The 23,633-nt window shown below is 50.6% G+C and overlaps 8 protein-coding genes across 8 annotated transcripts; 2 read left to right on the top strand and 6 right to left on the bottom strand.

Annotated features, from left to right (window-relative positions):
* Positions 1-475: 475 nt before the first annotated feature.
* BO83DRAFT_395197 (uncharacterized protein) lies at positions 476-3,340 on the bottom strand (the record flags this gene model as incomplete). The annotated part of the gene is made up of 4 exons (XM_025533060.1): positions 476-946; positions 1,005-2,712; positions 2,770-3,119; positions 3,257-3,340. 4 exons carry the CDS (start codon positions 3,338-3,340, stop codon positions 476-478), a joined length of 2,613 nt encoding a protein of 870 aa, XP_025392749.1.
* Positions 3,341-3,704: 364 nt separating this feature from the next.
* BO83DRAFT_433771 (multicopper oxidase) lies at positions 3,705-5,799 on the bottom strand. The gene is made up of 3 exons (XM_025535713.1): positions 5,494-5,799; positions 4,931-5,408; positions 3,705-4,881 (listed from the first exon to the last, which is right to left on the bottom strand). Exons 1-3 carry the CDS (start codon positions 5,735-5,737, stop codon positions 3,813-3,815), a joined length of 1,791 nt encoding a protein of 596 aa, XP_025392748.1. The 5' UTR covers positions 5,738-5,799; the 3' UTR covers positions 3,705-3,812.
* A 707-nt stretch (positions 5,800-6,506) lies between these two features.
* BO83DRAFT_82818 (uncharacterized protein) lies at positions 6,507-8,859 on the bottom strand. The gene has a single exon (XM_025537638.1). It carries the CDS (start codon positions 8,698-8,700, stop codon positions 6,670-6,672), a length of 2,031 nt encoding a protein of 676 aa, XP_025392747.1. The 5' UTR covers positions 8,701-8,859; the 3' UTR covers positions 6,507-6,669.
* Positions 8,860-9,085: 226 nt separating this feature from the next.
* On the bottom strand, positions 9,086-13,493 carry BO83DRAFT_352539 (putative C6 transcription factor). The gene is made up of 9 exons (XM_025528998.1): positions 13,027-13,493; positions 12,880-12,929; positions 12,479-12,814; positions 12,310-12,401; positions 12,202-12,250; positions 11,072-12,070; positions 10,917-11,017; positions 10,186-10,864; positions 9,086-10,131 (listed from the first exon to the last, which is right to left on the bottom strand). The coding sequence occupies exons 1-9, from the start codon at positions 13,140-13,142 to the stop codon at positions 9,431-9,433; spliced, it is 3,123 nt and encodes a 1,040-aa protein (XP_025392746.1). The 5' UTR covers positions 13,143-13,493; the 3' UTR covers positions 9,086-9,430.
* Positions 13,494-14,943: 1,450 nt separating this feature from the next.
* BO83DRAFT_374582 (flavin reductase family protein) lies at positions 14,944-16,080 on the bottom strand. The gene has a single exon (XM_025530236.1). The coding sequence runs from the start codon at positions 15,898-15,900 to the stop codon at positions 15,115-15,117; it is 786 nt and encodes a 261-aa protein (XP_025392745.1). The 5' UTR covers positions 15,901-16,080; the 3' UTR covers positions 14,944-15,114.
* Positions 16,081-17,188: 1,108 nt separating this feature from the next.
* Positions 17,189-18,721, top strand: BO83DRAFT_405081 (glutathione synthetase; the record flags this gene model as incomplete). Its single annotated transcript, XM_025533772.1, has 1 exon — positions 17,189-18,721. The coding sequence occupies one exon, from the start codon at positions 17,189-17,191 to the stop codon at positions 18,719-18,721; it is 1,533 nt and encodes a 510-aa protein (XP_025392744.1).
* Positions 18,722-18,791: 70 nt separating this feature from the next.
* BO83DRAFT_422830 (alpha-amylase) lies at positions 18,792-20,777 on the bottom strand (the record flags this gene model as incomplete). Its single annotated transcript, XM_025535063.1, has 8 exons — positions 18,792-18,819; positions 18,876-19,128; positions 19,174-19,396; positions 19,444-19,464; positions 19,514-19,537; positions 19,585-20,174; positions 20,229-20,636; positions 20,708-20,777. The coding sequence occupies 8 exons, from the start codon at positions 20,775-20,777 to the stop codon at positions 18,792-18,794; spliced, it is 1,617 nt and encodes a 538-aa protein (XP_025392743.1).
* A 1,374-nt stretch (positions 20,778-22,151) lies between these two features.
* Positions 22,152-23,563, top strand: BO83DRAFT_374579 (putative mitochondrial phosphate carrier protein (Mir1)). The gene is made up of 3 exons (XM_025530235.1): positions 22,152-22,360; positions 22,513-22,932; positions 22,988-23,563. Exons 1-3 carry the CDS (start codon positions 22,221-22,223, stop codon positions 23,370-23,372), a joined length of 945 nt encoding a protein of 314 aa, XP_025392742.1. The 5' UTR covers positions 22,152-22,220; the 3' UTR covers positions 23,373-23,563.
* Positions 23,564-23,633: the final 70 nt, after the last annotated feature.

The following is a 23,633-nucleotide window of genomic DNA, read 5'->3' as shown; positions in this document are numbered from 1 at the left end:
CGGGAGTTGATGGGCCGGGACGGAAGGAAATTGGAGGGAAAGTGGAGCTGAGATGACTAAGAGGGGGGTGGAAATGGGCATGTGATGGGGGAAGCCCTTATATTTCTATCTATCTAGGAGTATTTGTTGTATCGTGAGGTTTTCATGTGGTGGATGAGGTAGGTAAGGATGAATATGTTAGAAAGTGATAGTGCGATGAGAGAATTGTAGTTAGAAGGTGAGATTGCGATGTGAGATTTGTCATTTCAACTGTGAATATCTTCTTGATTACATCGTCGAGGCGACTAAGCGTGTTAAGACTATAAATCTGCTCGCTGTCCCTCCCTCTCCTCTTCCTTTCTCATTCTCCTCCTCACACACATCCACGTCTCCATCACATCTTCATCCATTTTCATCAACTTCCATTTAAAAACTTCTCATACTCATACACACGAGCCGATCCCAGGCTGCTACCGCAGCGGCAGTCTGGGATCGGCTACAACTTTATCTCCCACGCTCCCTTCTCCCACATCTTCACCCCGCTGATGTCCTCGATGCTCAGCAACGCCCGCGTGCTCAGTTCTACCCCAAAAAGGGGCATTGGGTCGCCTTCACTGTTCTCCATCGGAAACATAGTGCCGTGTGGAGCGTTATTAGTTGAAGCTGGCTGCGAAGAAGAGGACGAAGAAGCAGTCTCTTCAGCAGCTGCTTCCTTTTTGAGAACCGCGCACGCTTTGCTCAGGTGTCTGACGCGACCGCGAACCTGAATCGCGCCGTTTGCGATCGGTCCATGCATGCAATAGCACATGGCCACGTATTCGATGCGAAGGTGCCGATAGTGATAGATGCCGTCGATAAGGCTGTGATGGACTTCGCGTAGCGTGGTCGTGCACATGTCCTGGCGGTACCAGAAGATTTGCAGCGCCTTGAGAGAGCGAAAGCTGCCGATTTGTTGCATGAGAGAGTGCTATTGAGGTTAGTATTATACCAGATCGGTTTGGAAAAGAAGATGACAGCTGACTTACCATGCCGCAGTTGTTCACAGAAACGCCGAGCTCGATTAGCTTGCCTCCCCGCTGGCTGATCTGTAGTATGGTTGCCGGGTCGGCAGCCCAGCTGTCACTCTCGTCGTTGCGGATTACCAATCGCTGGAGGTTGCGCATGTGCTTGTGTAGGATCTCTCTGCGAATGGTGAATGCGTTTATGGTGGTCTTGGCTGCCAGCGACTCTACCTTGGCTTTGCTGTAGCGCTCGAACAGGAACAGCTCGGTGATCTTGTCCATGCTGTTGACGAAGCTGCAGAACGCGGGCGTGACATTGTCCGTATGGATGGATGTCAGTGGCAGGGGGTAGATCTGGTTGAGTCGCTTGAGGAAAGCCCAGAGTATGCTTTGAGGTCCAACGTTGAGTAGCGACAGGTGGTGGAGAGAGGTCAGGTCAACGGCCTTGCTAAGCACCCCGGCGGTCACTGGAATGAGATGGATTGAAAGGCTTTCCAGTGGGATGCCATGTGTGTTGCGAACATAGCCCTCTCGCACCTCTTCTGCTGTGCGCTTCTTGACCGGAGAATTTCTGACCGGCTGCTTTCCTTTTCCTTTATCGGCAGATGAACTGGGTCTTGCTGCCCGCACTGGCTGACGCGCAAAGGCCCGAACGCTTGCCTCTGTGATGGACTGCTGTCTCTCATCGACGAACGCCTGATCTTCTCCCTCCTCTTCGACAACGTCAGGATGCTCCATATCGATCACGTCGGTCGGACATTTCTCTTTTTTCTTGCTCACGGAGAATTCAGTCTTGCCGCTGATTGACGGAGTAGGCTTGGGAGCACTGGCTGGCGCAGAATTGCTGGTGCTCGCTTTAACAACGTTCTCGCTCGGCTGCTTGGCATTGCGGACCAGGTACTGAGTTGCAGCTTGGTCGAGTTTGTGCAGTACGTTGATGATGGCTGGATTTTCCGAGTTAAGCACCATCATCTTTGGCAGCACACGGACCATTGAGCGTACACACTTCAGGAACTTTAGGTCCCTTGCCTCTTCCGAAGCGCTACTATCCTCCGCCTGCGATTTGCGGGCATTACCTTCCAGCAGGGCTTCCTGCAGATACTTGTTGCGACGGTCGCCATCTCCCACTATGAAGATGTACGCCAGAATTGACTCCTGAATGGAGCGCTCCCTTCGGACCACGGGATCTGGGGGTAGAGCAGGATCGGCTGGAGTGGCCTGCGGATCTGAGAGAAGGTCTTCTTCGAACTGGGGTGCAGCGAAATTGAGCATATCCCCGAATGCCGTCGTCGCGTCTGGCGCCGAATTGGAAGTTGTTTTCTTCCGCGCCGACTTTGCAAGCTCGTCCGAAAACGACAACTTGAGAGACTTCAACGTTGACGAGCACTGCGCGATACACTGTGGGAGCTGCAACACCAGTTTCAGATCCTCAATATCCAACACCGAGAGACTCTTCAGTCCCGAAAGAAGGGAAAGAGTTGGTACATGCTGAAGTTTGTCGAGATCCTTTAGCAACTGAGCTTCGGCCCCGGTGCAACTGGGTCGAATTTCCCTGGGAGGTGGATCATTTTGGTGGAGGTGGAAATGAGGAGTCTGGAGCATTTGTCCAAGCGTAGAATCAGTGGCTCCTGGCGTCGTGCATGCTGGCAGGCGAATATGCACGTCCCGAATGTCAGGAATTCGGCTGATCGCTTGGTACACTGAGGGTGTGAGCTCCAAACGAATATCCCAACTGAAGAAGTCAGCACACGAATACTTTATCACGTATTCAAGACTGTCTTGTACTTACGTGAAGCTAGTTAATCCGGTCGTCTTCCGCAGAGTAATGGCAATAAGACTACACAGGTACCGGCCTGTGTAATAGCTTTGACTAGGTCTTTTGACCACAGCTCCCTGTCTGTTATCTGATTCGTAGGGCGCGATATGCCTCACTGCGATGTTCTTGACACTAGATGCGTACTGAAGGTTGCTGGTACTCACTACCTCCACCATGGCCGTGAACCGATCCAGGGATTTCTCAGTGTAGACGGGGTCATCTGTATGAATGCCATGGTGGATGTTGCGGTACAGCAGCGCCACGGCCATGCCGTGGAACTGCTGGCACACCCCAGCCAGACTACAGAGGCTCTTTTCACCAGACTGAGATGAGAAGAAAAAAAAAACGTCAATACCCCGTCTTAGACCTCGGGGGGATATGATACAGATCCTTTATAAATACTCACATATTCAAAGATAGTAGCGAGAATTTCACTGGGGAGACCGAGCAAGCAAGGCACTCCCTTTTTAGATTTGCAGGCACTGGGCCCGGACTGGATGCCAAAGTGCATCTTCTCATTTCTCGGCGCGTAGCCCCGCTTCATAGTAATTGTAGTGAAAGTTAATGATTTTTTTTTTGTTCTTTTTGGATGATGAGTGGACGAGAAGGAGGAAAGTGTGCAGGTGATAATGGTGAACGCTTAGATGAACCGTTGGATTACCGAGAGATCGATCACACGAAGTAGGAAAAGAGTATCGGTGGTATCGACGAGGCGGGAGATTAGAAGAGAAGTCGAGTAAACAAAGTGAGAAAGAAACAGTCGACTCGAAGGAGAGAGTCGAGGCTGGACAGCAGTAGTGAATGGCCTCAGTAACACACCGCCGCCACCAATTCACGCCAGGCGACTGCCGTGATTGCTCTCACTCTTGCTTTAGAACTACAACTGGTAATTTGGTAAGCCACCAAGTAGTTTCATTAAGTAGTAAATAATATTACATCGGATCTATATGAGAGGCGCTATATGGCCAAATTACAGTAAATACTTTCGTCCACCTCTGTACAATGAGTCAAAGTCCCTAGATTGGCATCACTGGCAACCGATATCCCTCTGGGATGTCGGTTGGCCAGGCGTCCACCCCGTCCAGCAAGGCCAGTGCCAACCCACCGACATGGTGCATCTGAAGATGGCAATGGAGCAGGAACGGCCCCGGGTTCACGATAGGGTAGCGCATCGCCAGCCAGCTCGGCCCCGTGCTCGAGCTTGGCGAGTAGAAAGTGTCCCGCATCTGGGGGTTTTCGAAGTTGAAGTTCTCCGGAATGTCTTTCATTGCCTCTTCCACGGAGGACCAGATGAAGGGCTGGTTACCGGTTCCGATCACAAAGTACTTGTTGGAGTGCTTGTGGATGGGGTGTTGAGGCTGGCCCGAGGTGGTGATGTTGATGATGAGATCCACCCAGGTACCGTTCTCCGTCATGGCCGAGTACGCCTGCGAGATTGAGCTGAGGTTGAACAAAACAGGAGGGCGAAGCTCTTCATTCGACACGGGGTACTGGTTGCCCAGGGTCCAGGTGTACGATGAATTGGCATTTTCGACATTTAGGATGTAGGTCCGGTCCGCCTTCGTAGCAGGTGCTACCACGGGGAAGGGCACCACGTTGGTTTCGTTTAAGATGACCGTGGAGGCAGTGGCATTAGCGCCGGCCTCGTTGATATAAGGCTGCGAGGTACCGATCTGCTTTGGTGTAGCGGTGTCATACGACAGGACGCCGGTCCCATTGATGAGCTGGTTCGCATAGTTGTTGGCAACGCGGATAGTATAATCTCCCGCCTGATCTTCCGACTTTAGTGGCACCATAACTGAGTATCTTGAAGCGACGGGCACAGTAACAGCGTCGACAAGCAAAGGTTCAACATAACGGCCATCGATCGCGTAAACATACATCGGATGCTCATCGATGGAGAACACAAGCGAAGTCGAGCCAGCCATACTAATGAAGTCAAAGCTAGCATACCGTGATGAAGAGTTGACCTTGAAAACCTCCGTGGGCCCTTCACTAGGCGTGCATCCTTCGTAGAAGCCTTTGGGAATCTTGCTGAGATCGTACGGATACGGACCCACAACACCCGGCGTGGGAGGCAGGCATCTAGTCAGGATCAGCATTGTAACCATCATTAAGTCTTGGGACTGCATACCCCATGTCAGTCAAAGTCAAGTTGCCCAGGATCTGCTTTTGCTGCGGTGTCGTGGCAGCATTGATGTGTTCCTGAGACGGGCAAAGTACCGAGCCCTTTCCGTTGATCAAAACAGAGTTGGCACAGTAGGCTTCAACACCAGATTCGGTTTGAATCTGGAGAATATCATGCGAGGAAAAGGCTCGCCAATCCGAGATGAGAACTGGCCGTGTATTCTTTTCAGCTGTCAACATCGCCTGCTGCTCGTCCGCATCAGATCCAGCGATCAAATGGAAAGGCCTCTCCACGGAGTCTGCCGGTTCAATGTAGATAGCCCCATAGAGGCCATCATCAATCTGAGCCCGTGTGTGCGAGTGATAAATGTACGAGCCATACTGGCTTGCCTTCCATTTATAGAGGAATTGTTCGCCCGGCTTGATCTGCTCCTGCGAGAGTCCAGGTACACCATCTGACCACGGGGTGCCTAGTTGCTCGATACCTGCAAATCTTTAGTAAGTCTCTGTGGCAAAAGGCGTTCTGAACATCGAAGCCAAAGGATCATACGATTGAGAGGTAGTACTCACCATGAAAATGAACTGTAGTATTGATTGACATTGAGTTGTTGACCAAAAATTCGACATCATCACCCTGCTTCAACCACAACGTGGGCCCAGGAATCTGTCCATTACTCACAATAGCCTTGTGTACATCACCGGCTACACTGACATCTTCATAGGTCAGGTCTAGCTGGAACTGTACAACACGGCCGGACACCCATTGCACGAAGCAAAGGGCCAACAGGGCCAGCCTGCTTTGAGATATACTCATGCTGGGGCTCAAAAACCAAATAAAGAAATATACAAGGAACCAACTACCAAGTTCCACAGAATATATACAGTCGAACAGGGCCGAGTCGCGGACTGGTTTGTCGTGCTTGAGTTGAGTCCCTTCATCCCGCGAGAAGTTTCGGGCTTTTATAATAACAGACCTCAAGAGGTACAAAGTCTTGATGCTATTGATGCCCGAAGGTTAAGGCAAGGGATGGAGGACCCGAGACGTATAGCGAAAGGTTCATGACCATGACTAGGGCTTGTCATAATGCCGTCCGGTGGCCAAGATACTGGATCCGTCATATGCAGGGCCTACCAGCATACGAACATTCCTAGCAGAATGCAGACTGTCCCGCTCACCGCAAGCTTCAATTATTAGCGAAACCAATATATTTAGATATTATTGCAGGTCGCGGATGCGCGAAAATGTGGATTCTGCAAATTGTTCACAAAACCCGTGAACTTCACACTGGAGATGTGGGTTAAGGCGAGAAGTTAGCATTGCCACTGCACTGATTACTGACCCAGAACATACAGAGTTTGATCATTTGTTTAGCTGACTGGCTGGGTATCAGCAAGGAGAGAAGAAACGATTGACGATGTGGTGCTAGGTTATCGAATCTTATTGACCCGGAAGCGGGTTATCGCCATGACCTGTCACTTTAAGCCTGCCCTGCAGTGGCGCGCTTGCAACGTTAGTGTTAAACTTTGACCGATTGTTGTGATAGGTAGATCAGTGCATCTAATGTAAACATATTGATAATCGCTACTTCTGGAGGTAAATACAGAGTTCATAATGAAATATTAATCAGAAACAGGCACCAACTGCAGAGAAACACACAAGTCAGGCAGAATAAACAAAATAAACAATAAATGTCTCATATCGGTCGTCAATCACATCCTAACGGCATTATAGCTCATATACGTCGTTCAGTCGTCCGCCTGCTGGTTCGCATGGATGGCTACTTCCATTGCCGGGCTCACCGGCTGAATCAGTTCTGGACGGTCTAGTAGTGGGGCCTCCGCCGCCGGATTCTCCATAGGCTCTAGCCTCAAAGGGGTCACCGGCTCTAGATCTCGAATAACAAGCGGATTTTCCACAGAAGAGCTTGTCTCGGGCTCTACCTGTGGCGGTGGGGGACCATCGGACACAGCCTTGGGAATCTCCGCGGGAGCAATTACTACTGAACTCAAGGGCGTCGCCGCGCTTTGCAGAATCTCCCGAGAGCTAGAAGTAATCGAGCTTATTTCTCCAATATGCTGGACCTCAATGCCTGAACTTGCGCAGCTCGTAGGCCTATCCCAGCTCGCAGACGAAGTATACATCGGCGACGTCACTGTTGTAGAGGCAGATGCGGCTTCCAGAATGTCCTTAGGGAATGGCCGGAGAGCCGATTGGTTTGCTTGGGGTCCAGAATTGACCGCGAGGAACAGAACCAGGAGGCTGAGCACGGCAATTGCGACGTTGCGTCGGTCACTAGCCAGTACTCGAACGTAGTTCACCAGCAATGTCTGTAGATCGATATCGTCACTTGATCGCGGAACATACTGAGGCTCCGGCATTCGTTGCTCTCTAGCAGCTTTTTCTTCTGTAACTGGGGCGGATTCGATAGGTTCCGGAACAAAAGAACTGGGCTCGTCAATTGCCGAGGAAGGTGTACGGCCATGTAGCGAGGGGCAGCGCGCTTCAGCGGACATTTCATGTTCGGGCGCCTGCAAATGCGGCACCTGCAATCGATTCTCAAAGTGATCCACCTCTTGCTCCAAAAGTCGCCTCTCCAATTCCCTCCTGATCTCCGAAGGAAGCCAAAGGCCAACTTCAACATCGACCTTTTCCATTTCCTTCCAAGCCGCTGCCCATGCCCCAGCTCTCATCAGTCCATTGGCTGCGAATACCTTGATCTCCCATTTTCTGCCTTCGTTATTGTGGCGCACCACGTGTCCTCCACAATCGGGGCACTCCTCCCCTTCTTCCTCGTCAGTAGCGCTCTCTCTTACAGACTGATCGTCCCTATCAGAGTCGTTCTCATCATGTCCCAGGAAATGGCCATGATCTAGCCTTGGGCGCTGTAGCTCTAGACTCTCCAGTAGCCGCTCTTCTAGCAAGTCGTACAGGTCCTCCGGGTGAGAGATAAGCACCCCACGCTCACGGAGCACACCTGATCCGACCTTCTCTTCCAGCAGCTTCCAGCGCCTCCAATACTCCGGAGGCAAAACCTCTTGGAGTATCTTCTGGTTGTGGTAACCCATCGCGCCTGGCACAGGAAGAGAGGGTGGAAGCAGGTTACAGTGTAGAAGTACCAGTGGATACTCCTTTTTAACCTTGGGCTTACCTGCAGACCCTGACGGTGAATAATGATGGAACTTTCTCAGTGGCGATGAACCGGCAGACCTGATCGAAATGTCCGAAAAGCGCTGGCCACCTCTGCGCTTGGGTGGGGTCAGGTATTCATCATCTCCTTCATCCTCCGTGTGCATCTGCATTGCTTTTACCGAGCTTGGCTTCCGGAAAGCGGCTTCCCGGTGCCGTATCGAGCGCAGATGTCCGTTATGCGCCTTGCTATCATGGTCCTGCCAACTGTGAGAGAGCATATTGTCATGTATGGCCGTCTTCATTCCATCCGCCATGTTTGTGAGCACCGAGGCAGGGATCGACGAGACCGAAGAGCGACTCGAAGCTCTGGAACGTTGGTGTTTGTGGCCGTCATTCAGATCGTCGTTCAATAGATGACCAGAAAGCTGTGTAGATGAATCTGAGGAATTGTAACCGCCGTCGTGAACTAACATTTGTGTATCTTCAGTGGAAGGACCGATGTCGGCATGATGTCCGTATAGAGTCGTTGAAAACTTCGGGGAAGCCGGTCGGTGCTGGTCGTAGACAAAGCCTTGAGATAGGTCGGTTGGTTCGCCTGTACGAACTGCATATTCAGTTAATTGCGGGTCATCAGAGTGGTCGTCCATGGAGGTTTGTCATAAAATCGTATAGACCAAGATAAAGTATAAAAGGAAATGGTTCCCCACTACTATCCAAGCACCAGTACAAGGCCGTCAGTGAGCCTGTGGATCTCACGAAGAATGTTGAGCTTCGATGGGCCACGCTAGATGGAAGCAAGATGGAATTCTAGGTCGCATACCATTCAGTTTCAAAGAGAAGCTGTTGGAGATGGCGATCGGGGGGCATTGGATGCTTTGTTGCGTGTTGTCTCACCGCCCGGTCGTGATGGGCAACCACATCCCTGCAATGCTTCTGACTGGCTGATGGGCTCCGCTTTACTCTGGGGATCCCCATCATCACTAAAAACTAACGCTCAAAGCTGGAGGAGGCAGAAAGTGATAAGACTTGAATCCGGGGTTATAGTTAGCTACAATTACACGTCTCAGCAATAGTAACATACGAACACGCTCACACTCATTAAATCACAAATTGCCCCGAATCATACAGTAATCGACCCGAGACACCCTGGAGCATGCTCGCCAATGCAAGACTTGGATCATGCAACATTTCCAAACATTCAGAGCCAAATTACATCGAATGACATCCAACCAGCAGATTTATCGCTTTGAATTTTCCGCCTGTGAGATACGTGTCCATATGACACCCAGGCGCCAGAGAAACCTCAACTTTAATCACAAGAACGACAACGCTCGCTCGGGTAAGTAAAATCGCATGAATAATAAGCAAAGTATACACTCAATGGGGAGCTTGTGGCGTCTCATCATGAGGACTCATCAGAGCAGGGTAATTTTGATGCTCTCCAAAATAATTAAGAACGTCTTGCGGCAGATATTCCAGCCATGGAAGGATTTCTCCAGTGAAAGTAAAGGGGAGCTGATCTTGTTGCTGAAGCGTGGCCATGTCGATGTCTTGACTCTGAATGAATATGTCCCCTGCATGGGAGCCCACAGCAGGGTGGAGAACTGTCCGTGCGTTCATCTGGCCGTCCCCAGGTTGCTGGTCGCTGCCAGCGGGTAAGCTATAGTTAAAGCTAGGCGCCTGAGATTCAAACCTAGAAGAAGGATGATTGTACGCTGATCGCGTGTTTGGGGGTCGGGAGTCGGGACTTGGGAACGAAGTATTTAAGCCAAGGAGCAAATTGGCGTCAGAAGTTGTGACTTGTCCAGAGGATGCAAGAGGCGAGAATCTTTCCGGGCCGGGTGCCATCGATGTGCTCGTCGAAGTCCCTCTATTTCTGGTTGGCTCCAGAGGCTGTGGATAAGAATTCGGGTTTTGATTATCACCAGATTGTACGGGAAGATGAGGGTAGCTATGGCTATACTGGGATGAGTATGTTGGCTTGTCTGATACGGGCTCGGCCTGGGCGGGTAGCTGATACAGAAGACTCAGGTTTGGTTGAGACGAATTGGTTGCACCCGTCAACGCCCACCCAATAGCTTAAGAAGAATTAGCTCGTCCTTCTTTTCGAAGATAAATAAGAAAGAGCTCACCTTGACTTGGGTCAATCTTTGGCGACCGTGCTCCATCCGAATGCGTATGGACATCTGCTGGACGTTCTCCTTCGCCTGAAGCGGGCAAGGAGGGTTGCGTACGCCGCCAAGGGGGCGCAGTAAAGGGTTGGACGGCAGACACTTCGACTGCACTCTCCATCTCCTCAGTAGTATACAGGAGCGGATCAACTATTCCCTTGGCCTTTTGATCTAATACCGTAAGAATATATTTTGTGCCCTCCCAATACGTCTCAAGCGCCTTTAACGCTTTGTAGCACCGTTGGTAATTCTCCTTTGCGGCCGATGCAAGAAGTATGTGTTTGGCGGTCGGCTTCCGATCAGTTCCACTTGAAGAATCCATATTCGGCATCACGAATCCACTGGATTGGTTTGCCAGCAATGGCTGCGTTGGAGGCGAGCCAGATCTTGAAGAGGGTGACGAATAATAAGCACTCTCCATCAGGAAAGCACATGCGGCAATGTACATTGGCTGGCTTGTGAAAGGGTTGCCGATGAAACTTTTCCCGTCTACGAGCTCGGAGAAAGACAGTATATCGGCGATAGTTTTAGCGGATGACATCGACAGTTCCCTGCTGTTCGGATAAAGATGTTGGATAGTCCCCCCAAAGGAGTTCAGAAGCGTAGGTTGGTGAAGTAGGACGATCAGCGTATGAAACCACTGCGTTCAGGTCAGTCCTGGAGCAAACAAGACATTCGAGGGCGAAACCTACAAAGTGAAGGAGGATAAAATTGGTTCCTTCCTTCGCCTTGACGTACGCCTGGAAATTTGCCGCATTGAAGTGGAGTCGAGGCGACAGGCGCTGGTATATGCCTGGAAATCATTCTTAGCTTTTTGTCAATGAATGTCGTGGAGTTTTGGCCCTACCTGTCAGATCACTCTCCATACCGGCCAGCATTTTCAGTGTATCCGATGTTACATGATTGACATCTTGTATGCCGTTGATGAGATCCGTCACTCTTCCGTACAAGTGGATAATACGGATAAGCGGCGGAAATGGCGCGGGCCATCCATTTGCCAACCGGGACTCGGACTGAAGTGGGAAGCAAAGTTCTATGTCCTCGTCGCGTAAGGTCACTGGTCTGCCTGTTCCGGATGAAATCACTCGGTCAAGGAAGAAGATACTCCAGAAGCTGTCAACCCGTTCACGCTCCCGAGCTCGTCGGCTTTCGGTGTCTTGCACATCTCGGGCGGACCCTGGGGAGATTTGAGGCTCATCATACTGGTCATCTCTCAACTTGCCAGCCTGCCCAGTCATTACTGCATTTGGAGTGACCCCGCTCAGGCCATAATCATACTCCAAACCTTGAACCTTCTGCATTCCCAGATCCTGGGCCATCCGTATGGATATGCCTAGGTACATCCAAAGCCCACTATCATGGTTCGAGCCGAACTCGTCATAAGCAAGCAATAGACACGCTTGCACTCCGGAGAGCGTAGGGCACGAGAGGGTATCGACTAGGGCGCTCATGGCTCTGTGGGCAAATGGTTGCCCGCGAGTGGACTTCTTCAAATCGATCTGCGGCTCAGAGCCATCGATGGTTGGAGCTTGAGGCGGACTCAACAGTGGGTGCGGGGAGAATCTTGCGGACAATGCACAAACGGCGTCCACAAGCATGGTGTCTACCCTTTTGTCTTTCAGGTCGCGCAGAAACCTGTCTCGCTGCAGGAACGGAAAACTGCACCCGAGATGCACGAAGAATAGATCACATAAGTGCATCACCAAGTTGCTGACAGAAAGGGAATCATCGCGATCATAAAACGGAATGTTGTTGTAATCACGGGTGTCTCTGGTATCGGGTAATGTGCTGACGTTGTTCATGCCTGCATCTGCGAATTTGGGACTACGAAGGGGAGACAGAGACTCTGCATTGAGAAAAATCAATGGGTTAGCTAGGCGTGCAAGGTAGTGTCGCTAGACTTGATAGGCCTGCGGGTAAAAAGCAAACCAGTCGCCTGCAGAAGCCAATAAAAGTGAAATAGTCAGGAGTGCGGACCTGATGACAGTGACGGATTGCTCTTGCGCGATCCTCGCACCTGGACGACCTGTAGGGGGCGTTAACCGATGCGACCTCGGGGCATTATCTTGGAGTATGTATGCGAACCATCTGTTTGAAGCCAGGGACAATAGCTGTGGGCCCAAAATACCTAAAGTAGGGCACATGAGTGCGTGCGCTGGTACTTAGCGAGGTGCGACCTAGACGATAAAGAGTCTGATAAGCCATGACCACTCATACAAGGCATTCGAGAAGTTGGAAAAGTGCCATAACATACTGCTTTCTGGACTGGCCCCGTTGTTCTGTTGCTCGAGTTCTTTTATTGTCCGCGAAGATGTGTCAGTCGGCAGGGGTTCCTCCTTCGGCTCCAGCAATTTGAGTGCTTCGGAAGGCTTATCGACACCGTCAGTAATAGGTACTATGGTTCGGCGCGGAGAACTAGGGGAGCGACTTGCGGCCTTTCGCGCCGCGCGCAAGGCAGTCGCATCACTGGGAGGCGGTAGAGGGGCAATTGTAGGAGTTCGTGATGCCGCGTCGGATTGTGACCGGGCGTGGGCAGACGGTTCGCTGTACCCTTGACAGATGTGGTTGTAATCGGAACATGTTTTGCACACTATGCATTCAAGCAAATGAGTTAAACGATGGCCATGATCAAGTCTAATATCAGCCACTGGTTACCTGGTTGTTCGCCGGAGCAACGGATTTTGCGCTTGCGACACGTCAGACATCTATGGTTGGCCCCACGGGGGAGCGATCAGGTTAGATTCATCACAGGATGAGCAGACCGGGGGCATGGGGGGAGAAGAGAGGGCGACTATGACTTACGCCGCATTAACTCGTCGCCGCTTAGTTTGGGGCTGTCCATCAGTTGAAACGAAGCGGATTTGTCTTGGAGGGGGAACATTATTGCCGCCGTTCTTCTGGGGAGAAGGGTGGCTCATTGCGAGCAAGTTATCATCCGGGGTCACGACACATTGGGCATCTGCTTGTAAGGGTGTAGAACTTAGGGTGAACGATCGTTCCCAAGGATAAGACACAAGGGAATCGCCAGCGGAGAGTGAAGAGGTCGAGGAGAACGGCGGTATTGAAGAGCCTTGGATGGGAGCACCAAGTAGAGAGAAAAATCCATGGACGTAAATTGTCTTGATCCCACGTCGTGTCCGGTGAAGACTGTTGCGGGATAGAGAGGCAAAAAGAAGCGGAAGTGGGTGAGGGGAGAAAAGAGGGTGAGTTCACTCACTCCCTGTCTCACGCTCGTTTCCTTTTCCTTTTAGTTGGTAGATTTTTTATTTTATTATTTTTTTTCTCGTTTGAATTTCTTTTTTTTTTTTTTTTCCCTTTTTTCTTTTTTCCCCTTCTTTTCCTATTTGGTCAATAATCCCCTGCAATTTTTATGCTGCGAATGATATTATTTGTTTCTTCCCCGTAGGGCGTCGGCGGGAACAGCAAAAGAGAAGCAGAGCAGCGAAAGTTAGTAGAAGGTGTACCTGGTCACGCTTGCGCCAGAGGGACACACCACGCAGAAGTATAACTAAAGTTAGTAAGGGACTAGTGTTTAACAGTCAGTACGTAGGCAAGTCAACCGGGGGGGAAGGAAGCAGAGGAATTGATTGATTGACTGATTGATTGTTGGGTCGAGAATCGGCCAGCTAAGCCCTTGGCTGCTCTGGTTCTCCTGCGCTCCTCAGGCGCGTCGGAAAAATAAGCCACCTCAAAAGGCAAGGCCCAAGCAATTCTAGCCTGACCGCCTAGAAGGGATGCTGGATTCGATGGGAATTCTTTGTTTTCTACCGATCACGAGATGCCTCGTTTTTTTTTTTTTCAACCCTCCAAGGCCAAGTGGGAGGATGACCGCTGGCTAGTAAAGTAGTAGCTAGTGACCGGCCTCGCTTGGCCCGTCTCTCGCCTCTCACCCTTTCGTATTGATTCGTTCACTCGGAAAATGATGGAAACTACTACAAAGTAGGCAGGATGAAACCACAACGCTCCTTCAAGGATCATTCGATCCGACCCTAAGCGGAGTCCCGTCACACATACCGAAGGGATCAGGGACAGAACTGAAGGATTGATCACAGCAGAAAACCTCCCCGGAGGAAAAAGTAACTTGGCTCTGATCCGTCATCCCCGTCTTTTGCCCCATCGCTAGTGGTCCATGTGACTTGCAAAGTGTTGACGTTAACTAGTTACCCGCTTAGTTATTATTAAGAACTGGGACACGCCAGCCATGACTAGATGCTATGGGCACTACTGGACTGGACCCAACTACCGTGTCGTACCGACTAGACAACGACTAGTGCACCGTCGTACCATAGTGTGGGAGGGAAGAACTGCATACGAGTGAAGTAATCTGAGCGAGTCAGAGTCAGTCAGTCTCAGAAGTTATGCCTTTTCAGGAAGGTTGGAATGGACGATACGACAACTATCCTTGTTCCAAGGCGAAACATCCCAGAAGCCTTGTTTGCATTGTTGTTCCAAGTCCCAAGCACCTGGATCTTGATCGCCTCGACTCTTAGAGTCTGGACTCCGTCTGGGGAGGGGAAAAGTGGACTCTCTCCTCCATTTTCTCCGTCCGGAGGCCCGGAATTTCTCCTACCTTAAATGGCACGTATCCACTTCCCCATCCCCACGCTTCAGTCCACGGTCGGCCTCTCTCCGATCTCTATTTCGGCTATTTCTACAATTAACAGTGCTGGCAAGCACATCGCGGTGATTCTTCTTTTCAGCGGCTTTTGAGTTTCACGATCTATTCCAAACTCTCTAACTGACTAAATCTATCTTCTAAATATTCGAGTTGACTATTCTAGTTGTATACGATGAACCGAGGCTATACGGAGCTTTCAACGGCCCCTCACTGTCTCGAAGCGAGGTACCACGGTCACTAGTTTATCGCAACGGCCAGGATCTAAGCCGAATCTAGAACTGCGGTCTTGGGATTTCAATCGCGTCGGTGGTCCGCCCGTACGAAATGCCTCCCAGCCGACTAATAGGCTTCAGCACCTTCAGGTCGACAATGCTCTTGTCTTCGTTGATCGCATCTTCTCTCACCCAGAAACGAACACCCTCAATGATCGCCAGCACTCCGGATATCTTGCCGGGCGTAGACCGGCTCTCGAATTCCTTGGTTTCCACCAGCTTGCCTTCAATCGCCAGGATGGACTCTTTCACACGGGCCGCCTGAACCACGGCAGAAGGTGCTTGGGTGAGCCCGGAAACTTCCCATTCGGAGACTCCGTAGGGAGCGTTAATGGCTGTTGCATTGGCAGCTTCGACGAAATGCTCCGAAATGATGTTGATCACACACTCGCCCGTCTCCGCCAGGTTCTTCAATGTGTCTTTGGCCTTTTCTAGGGAGCCAACAATTCCGACCGTGAAGAGCGGAGGGTCATGGTTGATGACATTCGAATAACTGAACGGCGCCAAGTTTGTTGTCTTTCCATCCTTGGACTTTGTGCTCATGAGCGCGATCGGACGAGGGACGATGCCCGAGATCAGCAGCTTATAGTTGGAGGCAGCCGGTCGCCCTTCCTCGTAGGGATCGATCTCGATGTGGTTCTTTTTCAGGCTCTCACCGCCATCGTTGGCGCCCTCTCCCTGCTTCCAGCTGGGGTTCGGCGGCTGCGAGAAAGTAACGGGCACGTCACGCTTGAACTCGGGCCGGGAGGCTTGGAGCTTTTCGAAATCGTCTCCGACTTTGAACATGGTGGATGTTTGGCTAAACGCTCGAGAGGGGTTGTGGAGGTTTAGGCGACAAGGTGGTATCCTGCAGTTACTGCCTGATGTCAGTATGCGCAAGGGTTAACCGTGGGGTTGGCACTCCCACCGGCGCCGATTCTCCGTGAATCGAGGATAGTCGGCGACAGGGAAACTGCTGTAGGGGTTACTTACTGAAACTTGACAGGTAGCTTGGAAACGAAGGAGACTGTAGAGAAGATGGAGCGTCGCATGAGGATGGCAAAGACACTTTTCTGTCCTGATGACATTGCGTTAGTTGGGCGCGCAGGTGTTCACTCCATCCGGGCCAGGTTGACCGATGCTTAATTCCACGACCGCAGACCGCTGTTGGACGTAGATTCCACGGCCAAATGGAACGCCTTGGAGGTAGAAAAGTGCGTGGGATTAGACTGTGACTACCGACTTCCGGGCCGATAAGGGTTTGTCAGCGCCGAAAGGACCCCGCAATGCGAGGTCCTCGGCATCCACGGCCGGATTCCACTCCGTTGCCAGCTTGTAGAACTTGGCTTCTGATGGGTTATCAGTGATACAAACCAGCTTTGATAGTGCTGGATAGTAAGTGAGTACATAAGTGGCTGTGTCGTGAGGCAGTCACTACACACCAACGAGTAGGACGGGGATGGATCTATGACGTTGCTTATACCCCTCCTCTTTCGGGAATATATTACTAGTAGTCCTACTTACCATTTGAAGCTCAATATACTATCCGGCAGTGTGCATAGTAATATTCAAACTACTACTGATATACTACTGGCAAAGAAGGCTATGGTATACAAGTAGATCAAGGGTTTACAGAGAAGTTCAAGAAGTATAACTTCTGTGTATATATTTACCCTACTTACTATCTCATCGCGCTATATTTCATCACTAGTACCACCATCTATAAACAATCTTCCTTGATGGAGGTATACTAAATGTAAATTGTCTCAAACACCAGAACAACTCCAGCTCGTAGAATTGAATCTTAACAACCCAGCAGCTACAAGACCACCTCTCAAACCAGCCAAACACCCACGAAACGAGGCAGTGCACACACTGCACCCTCAGCCTTATCCTCATCCTCAACTACTACACATATAATCGAACAATAACCTCCAACACACCCATCAGACCACAACTATTTTGCAACCAACTCACACCCCCAAAACAACCTCATCACCACCACCACCACCACAAAAATGTACCCCCCACGACCCCCTCACCCCTCAGCGACCACCTAACCACCCAAATCCTCAACTACCAACTAACCCACGGCATGCACCTAAAACACATCTCGCTCAACCAACCCCAACCCTCCCACAACATAACCAGCAGCAGCAGCTACCCCATCTCCACCAGCATCTTCCCCACCCCCTTCCCCAAGAGCCTATTCCACCACGCGCACACCCTCCAACCAATCTACAACGAACTCTACGCCCGTCTCTCAGACAACGAGTCCTGGCTGTACGATGCCGTCATTAAACCTCTCCTCCCTGTAGACCCCTTCGCGAGGATATTATGGGAGATTCAGTTGCTGGTGAAGAGTAAAAGAGGAGGGGGGTACGGGTCCGATACCTCAATGGGGTTATTCCGGTCGGATTATATGCTTCATGTCCCTAGAGATTACAACGAGGAAGTTGAAGTTGAGGTTGGGAATAGCCTCCTCGACGAGAGCGAAAATGCTCAGCAAGGACTGCTACAATTGAAGCAAGTCGAGTTCAACACCATCGCGTGCGCGGGAGGATGTCATGCGAATAAGGTGGTGGATATGCATCGGTATTTGACGAGGACGGGGGTGTATGATGATTCTTTGTCAAGGGCGAATGGGGAGGAAAGGAAGAGTCCGATTACGCTATCCTCTCTGCCTACGAATGAGAATATCAAAGGCTTAGCTGATTCTCTTGCTACAGCGCATGATATATATGGCCCGGTTAGGAGCGATCTGGCTACCAAGACAGGGGTGCTTTTCGTCGTCCAGCCGAATAACTTCAACGTTGCTGATGAGTTGCCTATTGAATATGCGCTCTGGGATAGGGAGAGCCCTGTCCCGACGTATAGGGTTGAGTGGGGGGATGATGTGTTGGAGAGGACTTGTCTTAGCGGGAACAGGGAGTTGCTGTTTTATCCGCATTTACAGGGTGAAGGTAGCAAGCCGGTGGAGATATCGGTTGTGTATCTGCGCGCTGGGCTCGAAGTGCATGAGTATGATGCCGTCGGGATAGCATGTCGGGTTAGGTTGGAGCAGTCACGGGCTATCAAGTGTCCGTCGGTGCTGGGACATGTGTTGACATTTAAGAAGGTGCAGCAGGCTCTGATGGCTCCGGGGGTGTTGGAGAGGTTTCTTGATTCGGAGGAGAAGGTATTGGCTATTAGAGATACGTTTGTGGGTATGTACCCGATGGATGGTGATTCTGAGGAGGGGCGTTTTGCGCGGGGGCTGGCGACGGATCCTGAAACAGCGTGGAGGTATATTCTGAAGCCGTCGCTCGAAGGCGGGGGACATAATGTCTACGGGGAAGATATCCCGGGGTTTCTTTTGGGGATGGGTTCTGAATCCGAGTGGGGGAGGTATGTGTTGATGGAGCGGATTAGGCCGCCGGTTGTGGGAAATGTGCTGATGTCGAGGATGGGGGTGGAGGAGTCGGATGTGGTTTCGGAATTGGGGGTGTTTGGGTTTTGTATTTGGAAGAAGGGGGAGATTTTAAGGAATGAGACTGTGGGGTGGTCGTTGAAGACGAAGTTTGCGGATGTGGATGAGATGAGTGTGGTTAAGGGGTTTGGGTGTTTCGATACGCCGTTGTTGGTTTGATTGTTGGTTGTGACTGCAGTGTGTTGATTGGGTAGTACTTTATTATATAGATGTCACGGATCCCAGACAACTAAGCTAGTTTGTATATATCCTCATCACTGTTCAGTACTCGTCAGTATATCATCAATACTCAAGACTACAAGCGAAGACATACAAATGATATGAAAGGCTATCTCTTCCCTCAGCCTCGGAGTTTACCCACACACTCACGCTCATCGCACTAACTGGAAACTCTCCGTATCCCTTGAAATCAATGACAACAGTCTGATCACACCACTGCAGAATGTCCGTCCATGTCTCCTTGGCGTGTCGTCGACCAACATACATCCGCTTTCTTGATGGGCCTGTGTTGCTCATCACGCATGCGAGACCAGAGGGGTGCCGACGGTTGCCGTAGCGGACGAAACCTATCCTGTCAGTCTGCGGTGGAGGATAATGAAGCAGGTACTAACCAATGCAGTTCGGCTTGTCAAAGTAGTCTCGTTGCAGGCCATATGCGTAAAGCTTTCGAGCTCGTGCGAGGATGGGCAGCTTGCCCCTGCAGGAAGGTGTCATTGGGTCTTTGACGTCAGCTTGGAGGCCGTAGAGGTCTCCGTAGAATATGCATGGTTGCCCTTGTTCACGGAGAAGAATCAGGGCGTATGCGAGGGGCTTAAAGAACGATGTTACTGGTGCCTGGCCATGTGTTAGATCTGTTAAGCCAAAATGTGCTGTTTACGTACCTCGAGAGATTGTCCTGGTTGCTTTGGACCTAAGTTAGTCGAGTGAGGTGGATGGAGACATTGCACCTACAGTGTCATGGTTTGCAACGAAAGTCTTCCAGTAGTCAGTAAGAGATCTCATCAGAATGACAATTGACTTACGACAGAATGATCTGGATACTGCTGTACTAATGTATCAGAGAAGATGTTGCGAAGATCCGCTCCTGGTGTCTGTGAAATGCTTGAAAACCGCCCAACTAGAGCGGAATCAAACAATGATAGTTTGTAGTCCATCTGCTTCAGGTACTCAACCAGCGGCCTGGTCTCGCCTTTCCAGTATTCGCCCACTATAAAATAGTCTGGCCCAGCAATAGCTCGGAGATGATCAATAAGCTCTTTCTGAAAACCAGCCGAGTAATGTTTGGCCGCATCCAGTCTCATACCACTAAGAGGCAGTTGAGAATTGAGCCACTCGGCCCAGTTTAGGACGTCGCGTTGTACTTCTGCGTTAGAGTAGTCTAGATTGGCGAACATGAGATAGTCGTAATTTCCATTCTCATGGGCGACGTCGTTCGCCCATTTATGTCCCTGAATCTTGTAGACCCCTCTCCTTTGGCGTAACTGATCCCAGTCAATACCGCTAAAGTGGTGTTTGTTGTACTTCGTCGAACTATATTGGTTCCCACGTCCAGAGAAGTTGAACCCCACCCAGCCCTCTATTTCTTCTGCAGGAGCGATCTCCATATTACGCTCTAGAGCCCTCAAGTTAGTATGTGCACGAGCTAATAATGGCAGAGCTGGCATACCCTCTGGGTCAACTCTGACAGCTTGAAAGCGCTCTGTGTAATCTGCTCCCGCCTTGTGATTGAGAACAGCGTCCCAGTAAATCCCTATACCAAGATCCTGGGCGGCAGCTACCAAGGACTGAAGCTCCTCCTTTGTACCCCATTTGGTAGCTCGAGACCCTTTTTGCTCAAACTCCCCCAAATCATACAGATCATAGATGTCATACCCGTTACCAGATGGATTCATAGCTTTACACCCGGGCGGAATCCAGATGTTGTCTACCCCAATTGCCTTGAAGCTTGGCAAGGCCTGGTGAAGACGACGCCAATGACCTTGATCGGCTGGCACGTGCCATTCAAAGGCTTGCAACATCAATGTGTTGTCGGGAGCATCCCATGATGGAAGCTGATCCAAGTGCTCAGCTTCCTCTGTTGGTGGACACACATAAGCGTGGGTTCAAATCCTAAGAAGATGCAACTTGATGATTACGGATGCTAACCTTCAATCTGCTTCCATATTTGTCTCTCCCTCCTCTTCTTAGGATGGCAACATAGGAGGAAAGATAACATGGAGAAACGCAGTACTTCCTACTTCTTGAAACAGTACCAGAAAGGGTGAACAGGAAGGACAGGTATCCTATTTCGAGTGCGAAGTTGAGAGGGATTAAGTTTTGTGCTAAAGAAAATCACCTCCACTGTTGTTCAGATCTCAGATATATCAACTGTGTACTGCAAAACACGTCATATTGGGAATAGCTGTCTTGTATGATTTTTAAGGCATGATGGTCGATCAGAGAACAGCCACTTAAGCCTCCTGTTTTTAGTGCGTTGATACTTTAAATAGTAAATGGGGCTGGTTGCTGTGCCTGTCGGGCGCAAACCATAACTCCAGTGAAGTTCTCCTATATTTTCTGGAGCGTTCCTGGCAGATTTCACCACGTATACTGGTCTATGTAACGCATCAATCGCGTCGCAACGCTAGACACCAAATCCGAGGATGAAATGTTGATGCCTGAGGGGATGCATGCGCACAAAATTATTATGAACCGAACAAGAAGTTCTCCGTCGGCTTACCGTTGACCGAAAGGAGAAAAGTGCACCAATCAGTGGGCAGCACGGCTTGGCGGCCATGGCAGGTTTCGTCACTTGAGGATGAGGATGGAATGGTTATTTGCCGAACCAGACCCTTCTCTTAACTTTGTCGAGAGGTTTCGGAAGAGGCGAAAGGGGATATATTCGACGGTTTCAGTTTGCCGCAGGAACCATGGTCAGAAAAGGGAGGATGTTTCCTGTTGATGCGAATTTTCAAACATTGTATGCCTGAGGCTGCCGTTGTCGCAATACCTGGCTTATCATTGTCTTAGACCTCGGTAAACTAAATCGCGAGAGATCAAACAGTGATGAGAAGATGATAAGTGTTTGGGTTCAAGAGCACATCGTAGCAAGTCGTTTTCTGAGATACTCTACTATAAAAAATCCCGTTATAGTTCAAAAAGATTATTGCCATTTCCCCGTCTCCCTGGCCTGCACCTGACCCTAGTCACCCTACTGAAGACCCTGCCCGGAAGAACCGGAGTTAAGGGTGGAACACCGCAGGTGACCGATCTTCAACAGCACATCAAACACAAAAACAATTCGATGCTATGACGGAGGGAGGGATTGATCCTCTCTGGCTGTCAATCAGATGGGGACTATAACGCTGGTGCTCAATGACGGGGTTATTGTTCGCTCGTTCATTTGTTGGTTGACCGGGCGATCGGATTTAAAGGCTTTGTGGCAAGGCACGCATTGGCCGCGAAAAGTTTTCGGGTTCGGATGCCGCTAGTGCCAAAGCAGCCCGCCGGCCATCCCTTTCAAATCCTCTTCCTTCCGGGTCTCCATTTTCTTCCCTCTCTTTCCCAAACTCTGCAAAGCTTCAATTGCTTCGCTCTCCTCTCCTCTTCCCTCTCTTCTCCACACTCCTCTCTTCCCTTTCTTCTGTTCTTCTTTTCATATACCCCCCATACACACAAAATGGCTGCCAACGCTAAGTTGGAGGCGCCTGCCGCCGCCCCTGCTCCCCAGCTCTCCGGCCTCCAGCTGTACTCCAGATTCGCCTTCGCTGGTGCTGTCTGCTGCTCCGTCACCCACGGTGCTCTCACCCCTGTCGATGTGTAAGTCGGATCATGTCGCCGTTTGTCGATTTGTCGATTTGTCGCTTTCGATCGCGCCTTGTTCCGACCGAGTGTGCGACTCGATTGTTGTTCCATCTCGACGACCTTTTCCAGAAGCCCGTTGCTGACGTGCTCTTTCTTTCGTCCTGCAGCGTCAAGACCAGAATCCAGCTTGACCCCGTCACCTACAACCGTGGTATGATCGGCGGTTTCCGTCAGGTCATTGCCAACGAGGGTGCTGGCGCTCTCCTCACTGGTCTCGGCCCTACCGCCGCCGGTTACTTCCTCCAGGGTGCTTTCAAGTTCGGTGGTTACGAGTTCTTCAAGCAGCAGTGGATCAACCAGCTCGGTCTCGAGACTGCCTCCAACAACCGCACCGCTGTCTACCTTGCTTCCTCCGCTGCCGCTGAGTTCTTCGCTGATATCGCTCTCTGCCCTCTTGAGGCCACCCGTATCCGTCTCGTCTCCCAGCCCACTTTCGCTACCGGTCTTGTCAGCGGTTTCGGTAAGATCCTCAAGAACGAGGGTGTCGGTGCTTTCTACTCTGGTTTCGGTCCTATCCTCTTCAAGCAGTAAGTTCCCCTTGATGTAGCAGAAACGTCAAGTCATATGCTAAAAATCTCTCAGGGTTCCCTACACCATGGCCAAATTCGTCGTTTTCGAGAAGGCTGCTGAGGCTATCTACGGTATGGTCGACAAGAACACCGCCAGCGATGGTACCAAGACTGCTATCAACCTTGGCTCCGGTCTCATTGCTGGTTTCGCTGCTGCCCTTGTCTCCCAGCCCGCCGACACCATGCTCTCCAAGATCAACAAGACCCCTGGTGAGCCCGGTGAGGGTACCGTCTCCCGTCTGATCAAGATCGGTAAGGAGCTCGGCTTCCGTGGCTCCTACGCCGGTATCGGTGCTCGTCTGTTCATGGTTGGTACCTTGACTGCTGGTCAGTTCGCCATCTACGGTGACATCAAGCGTGTCCTCGGTGCCACCGGTGGTGTTGAGATCTCCAAATAGATGGGGAAGTGATAAAGGAATTCTTTTTGGTGTATTATAATGCTCACTAGACCTGCGTTGCGTAAACAGTGTTTTCAATAGATTTTTCTGGTAAAAAGAGAAGTCTGGAGATTGCAAATGGAATAGAGCAACATCTGATATCTGTGTCTGTATATGAATAGTCAAAAGTGAACTTACACTGAGCAGCCAAGTTCTCTTTAAGAGTCGTTATTCCCTCATCCTGTAACCCTGTGACTAGATGCGATATGGCCATGCAGTATC

The sequence above is a fragment of the Aspergillus eucalypticola genome (genome assembly GCF_003184535.1).
Source record: "Aspergillus eucalypticola CBS 122712 chromosome Unknown BO83scaffold_2, whole genome shotgun sequence".
Lineage (NCBI taxonomy): Eukaryota > Fungi > Ascomycota > Eurotiomycetes > Eurotiales > Aspergillaceae > Aspergillus > Aspergillus eucalypticola.
This window is presented reverse-complemented; position numbering and strand designations above follow the sequence as displayed.

Coding starts and splice junctions, on each gene's coding strand:
- BO83DRAFT_433771 (XM_025535713.1), bottom strand. CDS start 5,737: ATGAGTATATCTCAAAGCAGGCTGGCCCTGTTGGCCCTTTGCTTCGTG. Junction 5,409..5,493: donor TACTACAGTTCATTTTCATG/GTGAGTACTACC, acceptor AAAGATTTGCAG/GTATCGAGCAACTAGGCACC. Junction 4,882..4,930: donor TTGACTTTGACTGACATGGG/GTATGCAGTCCC, acceptor GATCCTGACTAG/ATGCCTGCCTCCCACGCCGG.
- BO83DRAFT_82818 (XM_025537638.1), bottom strand. CDS start 8,700: ATGGACGACCACTCTGATGACCCGCAATTAACTGAATATGCAGTTCGT.
- BO83DRAFT_352539 (XM_025528998.1), bottom strand. CDS start 13,142: ATGAGCCACCCTTCTCCCCAGAAGAACGGCGGCAATAATGTTCCCCCT. Junction 12,930..13,026: donor CGGCGACGAGTTAATGCGGC/GTAAGTCATAGT, acceptor GGCCAACCATAG/ATGTCTGACGTGTCGCAAGC. Junction 10,132..10,185: donor AAAGATTGACCCAAGTCAAG/GTGAGCTCTTTC, acceptor ATTCTTCTTAAG/CTATTGGGTGGGCGTTGACG.
- BO83DRAFT_374582 (XM_025530236.1), bottom strand. CDS start 15,900: ATGTTCAAAGTCGGAGACGATTTCGAAAAGCTCCAAGCCTCCCGGCCC.
- BO83DRAFT_374579 (XM_025530235.1), top strand. CDS start 22,221: ATGGCTGCCAACGCTAAGTTGGAGGCGCCTGCCGCCGCCCCTGCTCCC. Junction 22,361..22,512: donor GCTCTCACCCCTGTCGATGT/GTAAGTCGGATC, acceptor TTCGTCCTGCAG/CGTCAAGACCAGAATCCAGC. Junction 22,933..22,987: donor GGTCCTATCCTCTTCAAGCA/GTAAGTTCCCCT, acceptor AAAATCTCTCAG/GGTTCCCTACACCATGGCCA.